Raw genomic sequence first — 17318 nt, 5'->3', positions numbered from 1 at the left:
CAGGCTCAAGAGAGATTGTCAGAGATAGAGTGAGTACGTTTAAATAGTTCTGCAGTACAGTGAACGTGTGAATGATTGCTCACCCTCAGCCATTCAATCCTCAAAGCTGCTTCCCTAGGCAAAAAGAATAAACCATTGGGATTGCATAATGAAGACACTAAAACACAGATGAGGTGCAAGAGTCAATCTGTTTAAGAGAGGAGATGCAGTCAGGTTCTGTCTATGGCTGCCCTCTTGGGAAAACACAGCCTTCAGTTAGTTCATTCTCTGCCTGTAGACCACTGCATGTGCCAGATGAGGAGGATGTTGCTCTTCTGCACAGTAACAATCAGCTGAAGTTTTGACTTGCAATCTCTTACGTAGGCAAACAACATTTAAGCGTCCATGCTGTGAGGATGGGATCCCACTCCCACAGATCAGATGAACCCCAGCAGCAGCTCCCACATGGGTTTCTGATGCTGGGAACCACTGCCCTTCTGGCTCCCCCTGAGTACCTGCACACTTCGGTTCCAACTCCTTTAGATTTGCTCTGCTCAGTCTGGCAAGTCAAGAAGTAATTTTTGCCATATCTTTTTTGAGGGAGAAAACACTTTCATGGATAAATTATCAGAAGACAGTAGTCAAAAACCCCCAAGTGCTGAAGCCCCATTCCTTGCTTGTCTTTTCAGATAGGCTCACACCAAATCTTAACATACATTCCAGATGGAAAGATCCCACCCCTCTTTCCCCTAAGGTGAATTCTGGTCAGGCTTCTGGTCCAGCCTCATCTCTAAATGACAGCACAGCTCTGATTTAGCTCCTCGTCCTTCTTCCTTATACCAGTGGCAATTGTGAAGCCTTCCCACACCCATTCAAGGGACAGAGTGAAAAAGTGGCTAATCACATGAGCAAGCCTATCTGGAGTTAATCTGATGCACAAGGTCATCTTGCTCTTGATCATTATTAGGCAGAGACCCTTGGAGTCAAATTCAAATTGAAATTAAAACAGAGTAGAAGGAGGACTATAAATAAATCAACAGCTAACAAGTATCTCATTGAAGCATATTAAAGGGCTTTGTATATTTAATCTGCACACAGTGTGCTGTGTCTGGTGGTGATTGATGCTTTTTCATCTTTTTTTGCAGCTTTTATGAGAGCTGGTGGTAATCTCCTGAGAAACAATATGATTTGTAATAAAAAGATTACCTGTATTAAATAAAAATAATATATACATAGGAAATGCTGTTAGCGCGACAAATCTGGTTAAAGATATTACCACCACGAAAAAATGTGATTTTTTCCCTGGCTGTCTAATTCATTTTAGGGAAAAGTAATATCTTTAAAACTTAAGCCTGTATTATTTATAAAGGAAGCAATAACTGATTTTCCCATTTCCTATATTAATAAATTTATTTGCATATATTTATATCAGAATTAATGAGTTTTCTCTCTCTATGAATGCAAAAACTGCACTGAAAGGGAAAAAGAGAATCAAGAATTGCTTTATGCTTTTAGATTGCAAGACAACGAACTCTTATGACTTTTCTACAGCTAGACACAGTAAGTCTGTTTTCTTTCCTTTCAGTAGAGGCCTTACTGTCATCAAAAATTCTGGAAAAATATGATTTTTAAAACTACAGTCCAGCAGGATATATACAAAGCAAGTAGGCAAAATGGTCTCCTGAGAGAAGTCAGACATTCACAAATTTCTAACACTAAGCATCTATCACCTTGGTGGTGCTCAAGACCCAAGGACCTCAGTGTTTCTAAGAGTTGCTTATGAAGGTGCAAAGACTTACAAGATGCCCAGAGATGCCAAGAAGTTGTTCCCTGCTGGTAGTGGCTGCTCGAGGGTCAGTAACACCATGAAGAGTAAAGACCCTGCTCTCTATAAGTACTTTTGAGAGGGAAAAGTCAGGAAAACCAACCTGATAGCTGAAATGCAAGAGTGGGACAAGAATAAAAAGGAATAAAAGAGCTGAGTTGATCAAAAGCAAATCTCAATATTGAGGGTAGGTCCTAGAATGCCTTTCCTATAAAGGCACTAAACATGGAAACCTTACTGCTCTTTTGTGGTGCTGAGACCAATTCTTGAAAAGAATCCCAGGAGGTACCAACCAAGACCTGTTTGATAAGCCAGTTTTTCCTCCATTCCAGCACAATATGCACAGCATGTACAAACTTTAATCCAGAGTCAGATTTCAACACACTTAAAAAAAAAGTGAAATAAGGTTTCTCCTGTACAGTCCCACTACTGAAGGCAATACTTCCCTCACTTCAATGCTTCTCTGGTCAGGTGCAAATCAACCGTTTGACTTGAGAGACAAAACGTTATGCTAACATCAATTTTTCACAGAGAGTGTTGTTGCATGTCATTGTCATGTATTCAGACTGTCCATTTGCAGATATAAATGTAGCTTTTTCACTCTTTGGGATGCTGAAAAGCTTTCACAGCTCCCAAAGGCAGCAGCACCCTTCCAAGAGCTTAAGTGTGGGAGTTCTCTTTTTGCAACCAGACATTGATTTGATCATACAGTTCTCAGACCCTCTGTTTGCCTGAAAGCATCTCACAGTTAGCAATTCCTAAGCTACCACAGGACCAGTCACCTGGGGGATATGACAACACTGAGCTCAGCTGAACATGCACCAACATAAAAGCAAAAGAATAAGAACAGAAGGAGTTCAACAGTTTCTTTTAGTGGGTCCACACCCAGAACATTTTTTGCGTGTTTGAGATCTCAGTAGCCTTTGAAGGTAATTATGCACACAAAACTGCTGGTTACCTGCTGCTCACACAAACACAGCCACAAAACATTCACTCAGACTGTGAACTCATTATGCATGAAAAGTGTGCCAGGGAGATCCAGCCGCCTTTGTTGTTTACAACAAGAAATAACTGCTCCACAGTCATTCATGACTGCAGCTAACATATGGCTCACAGAGTGTGATGGCAACCATTGCCTCAGGTGGTTCACTAACCCATCAGCTACTGCTGGTAACAGCCAATATCACAGGGCTTATTACTTAATTAACACAGCACTTTAGTTGTATTACTTCGCTGGAAAAAAACCCAAACCACAACAGCAAAGCACGTGGAAAGCTGCAGGAGACATGGCCATCCCTCACTATGCATACAGCACTCTCCAAGTGTGAAATACTCTGGCCAAGCTATCTTCCTGTAGTACTCCACAAGGCTACGTAGATTTCAGCAAGATACTCTTTAAAAAATACACCTTGGAGGATTGGTCCTCCTGGTAGACCCCATTATAACACAACACATTACAGAAAAGAGGGTAACAACTCTCTGCTACAGCCCAAGAGTATTTGATTGAGCATTACCAACTGCCTGCTGAAAAGGGCAATCAGGAAATTTGGTGCCCCTATATGCTGGGCAGACGGGAAAGGTACACACAGCATTCAATGTCCATAAATTCAATTCCATGGTGAAAGCCAGCTTGGCACTGCATAAACAGTTACAAGTTCAGAACAAGATTACACAAAATATTCCTCCTGGAGCATTGGATGTAATCTCATCCCACTTCTTCAGGAAGTTGATCTCACAATCCCTATCATTTCATACCCACCAGAACCTGTATGTCCCTCACCTGGCCCAGGAATGTTCTTTATGCCACCACAGCAAGCTCCTAGTACTTGCCAGTAGCTGCATGGCTGTACTTGGGCTTAGAAGACCTCATCTTATAGAATATCATACCAAGTCTCATCTGCCCCAAAGCCAGAAGTTTATGGTCAAGACAGGCAATAAAACATTATCTGTTTGTCCACATGCCTCAGCTCTCACAAAGCTAAATAATCCTTCTCCCTCGCATCAACCAAGGTCCCCTTAAACTGCTTTCACTGCATTCAACTTTCATGGCATAAATGTTGCCCCAAGTAAGCCCAAAGTTCACACAGAGTACATCAAATGTCAGAAGAACTAATTCCCCTTCATTACACAGCCACAGTAGCACACTATATGGTTCATAACAAGGAGTAGGAGGGAAGTTACCTTGCCCCCTTACCTGCAGAGAACAGAAGGTCTGGGTAAATGGCTCCATTCGGACCAGGTAAGATGCCACTATAATTGCTGATGAGTAGTGAGTACAGTAATGGCACTTAGCTGACAGGTCTCCTGGAAGTTGCACACAAATCAGATTCCAGTGAAAAACCCCACCATTTCAACTCCATCACATCCAGTTACCACAATACAACTAAACAGAGAACAGGTATTTTAAGCAGATGTGTTCAAAGACCTGCGAGTTTCAGCACCCCTTGCACTGAATACATGCATTGAATGTGCACAGTTACTATTGAACTATGTTCATTTTTTGTCTTCCACATTTCATTTTCTGAAGAATAAGACGTTTAACTTTCCAGACCATCCCTTTCTCTAGTAGTGCCAAAAAAGGTCTTGATCTTCAGAGGTCAAGAGCCTCAACATTCTGTTTCCTTTTCTTGAGGTAGCTGTTAACCTGCACGCAGCAGTCTTCTGCACATAGCTTAGCTAACAAATAAGACCAATGTGTGCAGCTTTGCTAAGAGCACAGTTTTTCCAGGGAACATTGCTTTCTCCTGGAGCTTTCTTTCCTGTCCAAGGGAAGAGAACAGAATGCAGCACTGCAAGGCACATAGGGCAGTTCTTGCATTTCTTTCAAAGAGACGTTTCTCTTTGAATTGTCAGTCCGTTTGTATACACCAGTGAGAGAGGCTCTCCTTGGAATGGTGTTTCCCTTAGCTACAGATCTGCAAAGTTTTTGAGTGTTCTGAGGGGACTCAAGCCTCCATTGTCTATTAGCTTCCTAAAACACTCACCCTCACTTTTTTCCACTTCATTGAAGCGCTGGATGAACTTTTGTTTCCTCTCCACAGTCTGTGCTCCCATGGGCTTTGACAGGTCTCGAAATGTACGAGGATCAGTGAGGTTTAGAGTCTGAAAAGAAACCAAGCAGAGGTGCAGATTTTAAGATCTTAGACATCATAACTATCCCAGTGACACTGGGAGTAGCAAGGCTGTATTGGAAGTTTCACTCATAGAAGAAGGTTACTGGTTTATCCTCCTCTGGAACTTCACAAATAAAGGACCTGGCAGGTTGCAAATTGCTCTCAAGGCTTTTCTGTCCAAAACTCCTCCTCTGTGTTCACAGAAACCTGTCTATGCCTATCTGCTGAGCTGATGCAGCATGTCTGTTTAATACAGCATGGGTCTGTATTAAACAGATGTTCATCCACAGAGCATGATCCTCAGTCAGCTGACTTGAAAATAAAGTTAATCTTGTGGAATCAGTACAGTTCAAACAAACTACTTCAAATTTTAAACCCTTGGTCTAGACTCCTCTGCTTCAATGGCATCATTCACCAATCCTTTGTGCAGTTTCTACCATAGAAAGTATGGAATTCTGCAGCCAGCACTGACCTCAGAGTGGTAGTCAGCAAGGACCCATGGAAACACAGGATACTGCATGTAATCATTGTAGCTGCGGCCAGCCAGAGTGTTCAGGTACATGAGGTAGTCAAAGTTGCTGATCTCCCTCTTCTGCAGGGAAAGCAAACAAGCATTAAAATCTCCAGACTCTGCCCCTTAAAAACCATGCAAAGGCACCCTCAGAGGCCTGTGGCTCCCAGGTCCACCAGGACAAGAACTATGTAAATAGTGAAATCAATCATCCTTTCCATTCTGATCAACACAATGCCTCTTATACAACAATCCATTCCACAGAACCTGTCTTCATTCCATCTCTTCTTCAGACAGGCCATTTGCATTTGTCTATAATCACACGGTGCTTTTATGCTGTATTTGCATAACAGAGCACTTTTTCTTGATTTAAAAGTGAGCCAAATGCATGCAGACTGGATATGGGAAAACCCTGGACAACTGCCTATACAGGGAAGGCTGCACAAAGTGCTACATATAAGCAAGAAGGTATGGATTTCTTCATTTGCCTTGAGTCACCAACATCATGGCTACAGAAAAGTAAACATCTCCCAGCTCAGCAAAACATCTGTGCATTGATTTAGCTGTATAGACGATCTGTGAACAGGCATTCAACTAGGTGGCTGTCCTTGGTCTCAATTTAAAAATGTGCATAAAATCACACTTAATCTGCCAGACAGTAGCACCATATGTTTCATAGCAGGAGAAGCAAAAACTGTGCAATAACCAGATGTAAATACTGTGCTCCTCTTGCCAACAACCTCACCTCCAGCAGTGAGAGAACAGCTTAGGCCTTGAGGTACATGTGTACACACACACATATCTGTGTGCAGACATATCTGTGTGGTGAAATTCTTTGCTTAATTACATGCAGCCGAGATTTAGCTTACCTGCCACTTTTGGAGCATTGTCTTTTCCCCTCCTGAGTGCTTCCTGTATGGAACAAACATTAAATTGAAACAGCATACTTCAGGACAATAAGAGAAAGTCAGCACATTAACATCTGTGCTCCCTGTGCCCCCTGCTCCCATCACAGAGAAATGAGAGAACACCAGCACTAGAAGGTTGAAGTTTCATCACTGACCAAATAATTTCAGAGTGTCATTGATTAGGTTAGTGCTGTTCTGAGTTAAGCCACACTGCTCAGCCCATTGTAGAGCTACAGAGTGCTAATGACAGGTATCATTAAGCCTGATTCTATTCTGAAGCCTTATTCTCAAAAGCTCATACTTTTCTGAAGCATTCAGAAAACACTGACTTAAAACCGGAACTCTGTCTCCATACCAAAGACTTTTGTTGCACAATCCATTTTGAAACCAACATAGTTCTTAAAGAGTGGATTGCCATTTTAATACTTTTTAAACTAATAAACATGTCTTTTCCACATTTTTGCTTCTCAAAATGCAACTTGATATTAAAACTTAAAAAAAAAAAACAAACAGATCAACAAAAAGCAGGGGACTTCACTTGAAAATAAGAGTCAAAGGTTCTGAGGAAACAAAAGTTTCATTTCAACTTCACTGAACCAGAATGTATGTCAGTACCTGAAGACCATGGACTTACTCTTGTCAACATCTAGAGACCAAACTGAGACAAGTGACAACTGGATTGTCATGGTTTAGCCCCAGCTGGCAAAGGAGCCCAACACAGTCACTTAGGCATTGTTCCTGCATAGGGATGAAGGAATTGCAGGAGGAAGAGTGAGAAAACTTGTGGGTTAAGATAGTCTAACAGATAAAGCATAGGACGTGCACGCAAGCAAAACAAAACAAGGAATTCACTCACTACTTCCCGTTGGCAGGCCAGTATTGAGCCATCTCCATGGCTCCATCACATGTAACCATGACTTATGAAAACAAACATCATCACTTGGAATGTCCCTGCCTCAGACTCCCCCAGGTTTATATGCCGAGTATGACACAGTTTGCTGTGGAACATGCCTTTGGCCAGTGGGGATCAGCTGTCCTGTCCTGGCTGCCTTCCTTCCCAACGTTTCACGCACCCCAAGCCTCCCCATGGTCCTGATGGAACAGTTTGAGAGATAGAAAAGGCCTTGACCCTGTGTAAGAACTGCCCAGCAATAACTAAAATATCCCTGAATTATCAGCACTGCTTCCAGCACAAATACAAATGTGATTTTCTTCTACAATGCAGAAAATTTACTCTATACCAGCCAAAACCAGTACGCAGACTGAAGAGACTTTTCATTTGCCAAAGTAAAGAGGCTTACTGATGTGATAGTGCTGGTAGGAGAGGCTCTTCCCTTCAAGAGTAAAACAAATCCTAAGGTGCCAGCTCAGAGTCAGGACATTTAATTTCATGAAGTGTAAGGAAATCAGTTCAGCGTAAAACTACTGCAGGAATAACTAACTGCTACTTTTTACTCCTGTGCTCTGTATTGGACCACACTAGAAATCACAAAGCAAGACTTAAAGTAGCTTTGAAGATCTAAATATAACACCAGAATGGTCTATGATCATTACCATTTTATTGAATTGGCAGGAGTAATTTCTTGTCAACCACCTCTCATGCTTATGAATAATTTTACTGCTTATTCAATCATTGACCATTTAATAGTGTACATAAAGGAAAACCACTATGGTTTACACGTTATTTTATTCTTTGCTTAGAGAAAAGTGTATGTCTGAGAGAAGGGTTTTGAATGCATAAACATGAAAGCCAGGATGAATTCTAGCACATGGTCTACAATTCCTAATCTTTGCTTAAGTCTCCTGCTAAGCATATGAAACCTAATAATGATAGGCTGTGTTTCTGGAAACGAGTACACACAAATGTGTAGAGTTCTTGTCCAGTACAGATAAATATGATCTTCACTCTTTGTCCAAAAAAGACTAGCATATACAATTAACACAGTGTAAATCAGAAGACATTCTATTGAGCAGTTGTGTTGCACCCCCAGTTTGAGCAACCTACGGCTCATGAATGTGGGAACTCCAAAGTACAAAAGCAGTATCATGACCACTTACCCTTTAAAATAAAGTCCTCTCACACTCTATGTACATTTCACAGAGCGCTGCCCCAGCCGCCTTTGTAAGGCCTCCAAGACACATTTGGAACTCAGAGAGGGTATCTTAAAGGGATGTAACAGGATCAGGATTCCTGGCATTATTTGAAGTGTGGTTGGATTAGGCTGTTTGTTACAGAGTGATCAAGTTAGGTTCTTCCCTTTCCACAGGGGCGGACTTGCTCACTAAAAGCATCCAGGTTTATTTTGGATTTCTGGCTGACTTAGAGAGCAAGGGAGAGCATATATAAAATGCTTCACACAGGACTAAACTGGGCCAGTCTTGTGTGGATGTTATGCAAATATACGTATGTTGATTTGTGGGTGCCATGACCCCCTAGTGACACACTTGCTTTACTCATCACAAGCCTTAAACAGCTAATAAGACCATACAAGGGTCAAAATAATTCTCTCTGCTGACTTTGGGAGCCACTACATAACTCAAAGAGGTTGACAAGTTCACCATGTCATGAAAATAAACCAGGCTAAATGTACTCTCTCCCCTGTAAAATCCATCCTTCTGGGTCTCAGAGGATGCTCCCTCTAATTCCCCAGAGGTCTGAAATTCTCCATTCTCCTCTGTGGACTCAGGGTCTTGAAACAAGAATTGCATTACAGGCAGTTAAAGCCTATTCCAAGCTTCTCCTTGATAGTCAATTAGCATTTTTCCAGCCGACACCTCTCACAGCACAGCAAAAGCTCAGTGTAGATGAAGGTCAGCTACCCAACTGCAGTAAGTGAACTTAAAAATAAATAAATAATCAAAGGCTGGTTTGTAAAAGAAACTGAAGTGCTTTATAAATATAAATAACAACAGTTCTAGAGGGAGTGAAATTATAGGAACTCAAGAGAAGCACCTACAGATCTATTTATATCTTAATTTATAAGGTATTTGTAGGACACCAGCCATGGCAGAATGTAAACACAATGTGTACTAATGATGATCCACCTTTGGATCATCATTTTACTTTACTTTACTATACTTTACTCGATATGTGATTTATTAATCCCTCTTCCATTAACATCAGACTATGATCTCACCCTTGTGATAGCCAGTGTGCCATTTGCTAACGACAGGTGGACCTCAACCCATTTGGAGACTCATTGCAGATGAGATAGTCTCAAAGGATAAGATTTTGCCCTTACTAAAATTAATGTGAAAATTCTAATAAATTTAATAGACTCTTAGATTTCTGCCTTTTCTTTTTTTTTTCTTCCATCCCCAGACTACAGTCTAAAAAACTGTGCCAAGGCTCTCCTAAACCAACTTTTCTTTAAAAATCTTTGCAATTACCAAAGATATTGTAAGGAAAACCTCCTTTTTGGCAAGCCACAACTTAGGTTTAAGTCATACTATTAACAGAGGAAAGAAAACTTGAAAAGGAATACCAACTTTCCCTTGTGATATAACCCGTCTCAAACTTAGAAGAGTGCTAGGTTAGATTATTTTAAAGGTACAGCATCTTCCTTGTTTAACTGTATCAGTCCACCTTCTGGTTATGCTTAATCTGTGCTAAAGAGCTGAGATATAATTCAAAATAAAAAATAAGCACCATATTCAAGTAGGGCTCCTTGAAGCAGGGTGTCCTGAAAGGGCTGGAGGGGGAGAGAAAGGAATCTCCCTCATTTATGGAACACTGCTTTTACCATGTGCATTCACACTGCTTAAACCAAAGGGATGACATTTCCACTGTGGAGATGCTGCACTCAGGCATACTTCAGGTCATGAAGAAACACATCAAGTAAATCCAGTTAATTTGTTTAGGTGAGCAGAATACAATCTCCAACCCTGGAACCAGACAAGTACATTAACATCATCAGCTTCTTTATGCCAATAATATCTTGGTCCTATTATCAGCAAGAGAGGCCTCAATGTTGTATCTCCTGTAAATAATACCTAAACAAAACACTCAGATGCTTCTCATCCATGGAAGGATTTCTTTCAGATATTATTTTGAAATTACTGTGATCAGTCACTAAAAGCTTGAGCTTGATAACCTCAGTCATAGGGAGAAATTTTAATAAATTCACATGCTCCAGATGGAAGTCATTATACCAAGTGCCCTTTTGAAGGGTCACTGATAGATATGGCAGATAGATGTGACAGATAGATACATATGAACAGATAAATTGCAGCTCAAGTGCTCTCTGCTGCACCAGTGAATGAGCCTTCCCTCCTGTGTCCACATCTTACCCATCTGGCACGTGGTAAGGATGATACCACAAACATCATGAGTTTTAACACACTCAGACAAGTATCTCTTACTCTGCCACAGCCAAGTAAAATTAAACAGTCAAGTGACTAAAATGGACAGTTAAGGCAATGTTAGAAGCTGACTAACACCACCTAATGAGCTCCAGATGCTTTTTATTTTGGCATAATTTTAAATACAACATTTCCAGGCCCTGCATGCCGTTCAGTTCTTTTCCATCCAGCTCTAGCTTGCGTTCTGGAACCAACCATTATGCTAATGATCTCCAAGGGTGTAGCACTCCTGTTGCTTGGTGACACAAGTTTCATAAGCTGCAGAAATAACACCGAACAGCAGGACCCTGGGGCTGGGGGAACCCCTTCTTAGCCACTCCTCACCGGTATGCTCACACAAGCCTGAAGAGCTGCCAGTTTCCATCAGGGAAGCACCATTCGGAATCCACAGGACTGCGCAAAGGAAACTGCCCTGTGTTTCGTGCTCATGGCTTTATTTACTGACTGAAACACCAATGCATTATTCAAAGAAGAGCAGACAGAGGACAACCACATAGTAACAGCCCACACTACTGAGAAAAACTGAACAGCTTGTGACATCTTCAACTCAGCCTCTGGGCCTTTTGAGCTACTTAGCCGGTAAGATCATATGCAGGGGGCAGCCCGGCAGAATTGTTAAGATGAAACAATGTTTTTGCTTATTCTTTGTGGGCCTTGGTTTTGCAAGTGACTTTGCACTGTGTGATAGTACGGCAGCCCTGAAGTCATCTGGAAAATAAGAATATTAAGAAAGGAAACTTTTCTCAAACTATTTACTCCTGGTGGAATTTAGTCTAAACCTGCCTGTTTAGGGCTGCGTTTAAGACAGTCAATGAATTAATCTCTTCCACAACAGATCACATCCAACAATGAGAAGTGTAACAGGCTTGTGAGCCGGGAAGTGGAACACTTTGGCTTCATGCAAAATCATTTACTGTACGAATGCTGGTTTGAAGCTCTGCATGCAAGGGTTTCACTATAGATGGTAGCATCACCTATTCATCTATAGTGAAATAGGTAGTATCACCTATTTCATTATAGATGGTAGCATCACCTATTCCAAGGGTGAATTAGCACATGTCACCTCACAGCCTTCCTGCCACAGAGGGAATGTGGAGCTCTGCTGGGCTTGCCAGGCCTGCTCTGCAGCAGGCAGAATTCCAGGAGGAAATTTCGCACAGAGCAGATCAAAATGGGCTCAAGATGGTCCTGTGCAGCTTTGGGTGCAGTGAACTAGGAAGGACCAACTCTAGAAGAAAATAACAGGCAGAACGACAGAGAAGGAGGCCCTTGAAGCACCAAGGAGTTCTGCTCCTGCCTGGGCTGGGAAAGGAAAAGGAGATATTCAGGGTCCAAATATGCAGTCTTTTAGGATCAGATCATCTTCTTAGGGCAGGCTTAAGATACAATGGGTCATGACTGACCCCTGTGCAAGTGCTTAAGTGCAGATAAGGAATAATCCCCAATCCTTCCTTGCCTCAGAGAGACACTGACAGTCTTAATACTGATGCTCAGGTCTGTTCTATCCCTGCAGCTCCCAGTAAAACTGAGCACCACAGACAGCATAATGTCCTTGACGCATATTTTCTATTAATTTCTGTATCAGATCATCCTCTAAACTCTGGGCCTGTAAAACACTCCTAAAGCTCTGGGCATTCAAAAGCCCATCCAGGCCAAAGATTCTAACAAGTGTGGATAGAAAGGGAAAGGGTTTTCTAGTCAAGATCCATTTTAGTGAGACTTATCACAGAAATACAGCACCCTCCACCCAAGGAAAAGGCTTGCCAACAACTCAGAGGGTGAACCCAGCAGTGGGATGCAGGTTTAGAGAAAACAGGTGGAAAGTCTTATCACCATTTCTTAGGTAGTAGGGCAGCACACATACCTCTCCCCCTCTGCCATTCCAGGAGATGCACTGTGAGTGATTGAACAGGCATAATTAACATTTAAGCAAGGAGGACTCCTGTGATTCCTGAATTTTTAATATCAGTGGCTACAGGACTAGGGCCCTCTTGCACAGAGCCAAAGATAATGAGACATGGCTAAGTAAGCTCCATTATCTCCAGCTACAGCCCTGTAAAACACTCATAATTAGTTTACAAGCATGCAGAGGCAGGAGAGCTATTCATCCTCTTCAAGTGCTCAAGCACACTGAAATGTTTCTGCAGTCTTCCAGTACTAATCCCTAGTTTTGGAATTTCAAATATTTTTCTAAGTTTGAAATATGGCTCCAACTTTTAACCAGAACTAAACAGCACTTAGAGTGAGCACTCCTCAGGGACTTGATCAGTGCGTCTGAGAGGTTCACTGTTGGATGTAAAAAAAATCTGGCTAAAGTAGGCTGTGGGAAGAAACTCTTTGGAGCCTGCACATTATGCAGCGCATCTTACAAAGAGATCAGTCTTGAGAAAAATCACACCGATCTGTTTATTTGGACTTCTTTAAAACTTTAAAGGTCCAGGTTCAAACTTTGTAACAGCTTAGAAAGGGTTATTGACAGAGAAATACTCAAACCCATCAGACTGAAGTGCATTGCTGGTTCTGCCAAGGCTCCAGCGCTCAGCCCTGTACGCCAGGCTCCCTCTAGTGCTGCCAGGCGAGCACAGCGCAGAGGGACCTCGGCGCCGGGACCAGGCACCAGAGCTGAATGATTCTTTGCCTAGATGGCATTTTAATGGTAAAATAGGAAAAAAAAATATTTTGGCTCTATGTCCCCCTCTTGGATTTTAAATGAAAAGTAATAGAAAATATTTTTAGGAACGGAATACAATGTTTTCTAAGATTTAAATGTGTTTTTTAAAAAGCATTTTAAAAGAAATTATCATTTTGAAATTAGGAAAAAAAAATTACATGCTTTTCCTTGAGGCCGCCATTTATTTTTTAAAGGCATACTTGTTTGAGATGCCTCATTTACCAAAAAACACTCAATGTCTTGGTCAACTCATCCAACACAAAATTCAAAGAAAGAAAAAGTCAGACCCAAAGGTCACCTGGTTCATGTCAATTACAGGAAGCAGAAAGTCTCTTTCCATTCTGCCAGCACATAAGAAAGCTCCCCTATAGATCTTGTCCTGAAGCATGGTAGTCACCCCCCCTCTGTGCACCAGAAAGGACTCACCTGCTGATGCAGGTGTCCTGTGTCAGCAGTAGGGCCCTGGCATTCCCCACACTGCTCAACTTTATCTTCACAGAATTGCCAACAAGAATATTGCATAAAATCCTTAAAATGAGTGAGCTGTGATTAGAAAACCCTGCTGTTTTGATCTCCAGAACTTTCAACTCACCCCTGGGGAAATTATTTACACTAACATCAACAAAGGTGAAAAGAGCACTTATTTACACCGTAGAGTACTTGGCTTTAGTTACCAATCAACAAATAGATAGAACAGCACTGACATTGCCCCTTGGTAATATGGTTCTGTAAGCACTCATGAGAGACAGAAACATGGGAGTGACACACAAACATTTAACTGTGAATATTTTCATATAAAATAACAAAAAACCTATTTTGGAACTCACCCTCAGGGCAAGACTGAATCCACTGTGCTGCTTCCAGTATATTCTGAAGCATCTGCCTCATTACAGAGCTCTTGGGAGAGTGGGTGGTAGCTGGGTTAATGCTTTTGCATTATTTGGGCTATGGCATGTAATTGAAAAGAAGCTGAAATGCCTTAGTTGTAGCTTGAGCTTCCCCTTCATGTATTCACACATGATTAATGAGTAGCCAAAAAGCCTGAAGGGTTTGTAGCGCAGTCTCTCTAATAGGGACATGTATTGTCGACAAATCTATATTTTGTCCTAAACAATCATTCATCAAAGCTGCAATTTGACTCTTCAGAATTAAATGCCAGAGCACCCAGACCTGAGATTACTCCGCTGTAACCTGTGCTCCCCTCTAAACTCACTGGGAGGGACATTGTCATCCATTTCCAGGGAATCAGCCTATTTCCTCTGCCACCAGCTGAATTAGCAGCTGTCTTTGATGACCTTTGATTAGAAAGAGTCCACCAAACCTGAGAGTAAGTGGACTATACTCTTAGAGGCCTCATTCCAGGAAGCATGTAACACATGCTGAGCATCAGTAGGAGTCAAAAGTCTGACTCCTACACCTATATGCATTTTTCTGTGGGCAGGGCACATTTGCAGTGGGAGACCCTCTATCCCACAGCATCAACAAAATAACAAGGTTAGAGTATCCAGAGGAGGAGACACTTAGCAAGGCCTGGTTTACCATGGCATTAAGCAGCACTGACATCAATCCCTGCTGCATTTTGCCCTGTAGGTGATGTACGAATTGCCAATCATTCTGGCAAGTCTGGGAGCCCACCATGTTCCTGAATCCTGGTCAAAAAAAAATTCTTAATTTCCTTTAAACTTTTAATCTCTCAATAACATCCAGAGCCCAAATCTCAAGTCCATTACACAAGAAATTTAACCAACCTGTTAGCAAATGCCAGGCCTGTGGACATGGCAACTGTTGATCTAGCAGAATGAGACAATTTTGGATAGATTCTTTTCATGCAGTCTCTAAGGACTGTGTTGAGACCCACAACATTTTTTTCTCTAGTCCTCAATTAGCTGATGGATAATAACATTTCATTCAGTTTCATTATATCCTAAGCTCAAACCAGTTTTTAGGAATGAAAGACAGCAAATTTATCCCACTTGTAATTTCACCCTGTAATGTAGCATATATGTCACATTGCAATGAAATAATATTATAAATTATTAGAATTTCACCTACTGAAAATACTTCAAAGAAGAATTTTAAGAGTTGCAGATTTCCAGAGATTGTTGAAAAGTTCTCAAAGAAAACCAACTCCAGAAAAGTCTAGCAGTAATATTAACATATAACTGTGTGATTAACAGCCATGGCTTTCAAAGGCTTTATTGGAGTTCTCACATTTTATCCACAGGGTCTGGTGTGTCTGTTTGTCATCAGAAAGATGCCCAAGGGAAAAGGTCCACAAGGGAAAAGGATCACCTTGAAAGTGGCCAAAAATTCAATGCGGGTACTTTTTAACGGAAGGCGCCGTCTTGAGTTAAGCAAAATGGGCATTGCCGTCTTCCCCAAGTGCCTTCTGGAGCTGGCTGATGTGGAGGAAATTGATTTGAGCAGAAACATGTTAAGAAAGATTCCAAACACTATTGAGAAGTTCCAGAATCTGATATGGCTGGACCTGCATAGTAACCAGATTGATGAGCTGCCTCCAGAAATAGGCACACTTCGCAGCCTTACTTTCCTGAATTTATGCAACAACAAGCTGACCACAAAAGGTCTACCAGAAGAGTTGTGCCTTCTCAGGGGCCTGCGCACTCTCAACCTTGGCTTAAACTGTCTTGAGAGCATTCCCACCACTCTTGGATCCCTGAAGGAACTTATTGAGCTAGGTCTCTTTGACAACTCCTTGACCATCATCCCAAAGAGTGTGAAAAAGCTCCCCAAGATTGAGAGAATGAATGTAAAAAGAAACCCTTTACCGGAATTTGCAAAGGAAGAAGAGCCAATTGACACCATTAAACGCATAGAATCGCTTTACTTGGTAGAAAAGAAAGATCTGTGCAATTCCTGCCTGCAGATGTGTCAGGGTGAGAGGGACGAGCTGCACAAGTTAGAGGAAATGTCACCTGGCCCCTCAGAGAAGCCAAATTTCACTGCACTCACTACACCCAATTCTACTGCAATCGATAACCAAGAAGAATGGAGAATAAAAGATGAGGATCCTGAAAATGCACCAGTGGACTCTACTGAAGACCATGAAGATGAAGATCCATGAAGTCCATCCCAAGCAAATAAAAATCTAACTTCCCTCCTCCTCCGTTTTCCTGCAGTTCTGCTCTTTAAAGATCAGCTTGGTTTTAGAAGCAGATATCTGTGGTCTCTAGAATGAAAACCAGAACAACTAAACCAGATGTGTATTTGGAAAAGGCTATTTACATCTGGGCCTGTCCCTACCTCATGTTCTCCATGTTTGGACTTTTTGGGTCTTTTGTGTGTGCAGTGTCCAGTGAAGGGATGTTTTAAACAATAGGTTTTTCTAGTAAATCCATTCCCACCATTAAGCCCCAAATATTATTTATGCTCATTTTCATAGGGTGAGACACAGTTGAACTAGTCTCAGTAAATACCGACTACAGTAGAGCCTGGCAACTCCTGCGTATTTCCTACGGACTAGGTGGAAAAACTGATAAGGGATTTCCCAGAAATTCTATTACCTCAATGTCATATGATGCTCAAAACTAGTAATTTCTTCTTTCCATGCTTCAACTGTGCAATTATTAATAGTGTGTCTGGGCAAAGAATTTAATCTGGCCTGCCTCCTTGTCTCAGGTATGGCAGGAAAAGCTGCAAAGATGTGGAAGTTTGCCCTTAGATGGGGAAGAAGCCCCAAATGCTGCTTTTGAAATGTTCTAACTCTGAAACAGCTCCACAATTCAAACATGAGAAGAGTAAACTCATCAAGTCCTCAGTCCATTGGCTCTGACTGGTAAAGGGAAGCACACCTACTGAGGTAATTTTCTCTAACTTTCCACTTTAACACAACTTTTCTGGCTTCAATACTTAGGCAGAGATTATAATAAATGTTACATTTATTTTATTTCAGTTCATGCTCTGACACGGTCCAGCCAAAGCTTTGCCA

General features: G+C 41.6%; 2 protein-coding genes across 2 annotated transcripts in view; one reads left to right on the top strand and one right to left on the bottom strand.

Moving 5' to 3' along the window:
• The window catches only part of WDFY4 (WDFY family member 4), a gene marked incomplete at its 5' end in the record, with an annotated part of 123276 nt that overhangs the window by 22443 nt on the left and 83515 nt on the right, over nucleotides 1-17318 (bottom strand). The window contains 4 exons of the mRNA XM_084210746.1: nucleotides 3999-4108; nucleotides 4789-4906; nucleotides 5390-5509; nucleotides 6298-6340. Of these exons, the coding sequence (XP_084066872.1) occupies nucleotides 3999-4108; nucleotides 4789-4906; nucleotides 5390-5509; nucleotides 6298-6340 (391 nt within the window). The remainder of the gene's footprint in view (nucleotides 1-3998; nucleotides 4109-4788; nucleotides 4907-5389; nucleotides 5510-6297; nucleotides 6341-17318) is intronic.
• Nucleotides 15624-16454, top strand: LRRC18 (leucine rich repeat containing 18; the record flags this gene model as incomplete). The annotated part of the gene is made up of 1 exon (XM_084210867.1): nucleotides 15624-16454. One exon carries the CDS (start codon nucleotides 15624-15626, stop codon nucleotides 16452-16454), a length of 831 nt encoding a protein of 276 aa, XP_084066993.1.

Source organism: Fringilla coelebs, assembly GCF_963513975.1.
Source record: "Fringilla coelebs genome assembly, chromosome: 8".
NCBI classification, from domain to species: domain Eukaryota; kingdom Metazoa; phylum Chordata; class Aves; order Passeriformes; family Fringillidae; genus Fringilla; species Fringilla coelebs.
The sequence above is the reverse complement of the archived record's forward strand: the minus strand, read 5'-3'. Positions and strand labels throughout refer to the sequence as shown.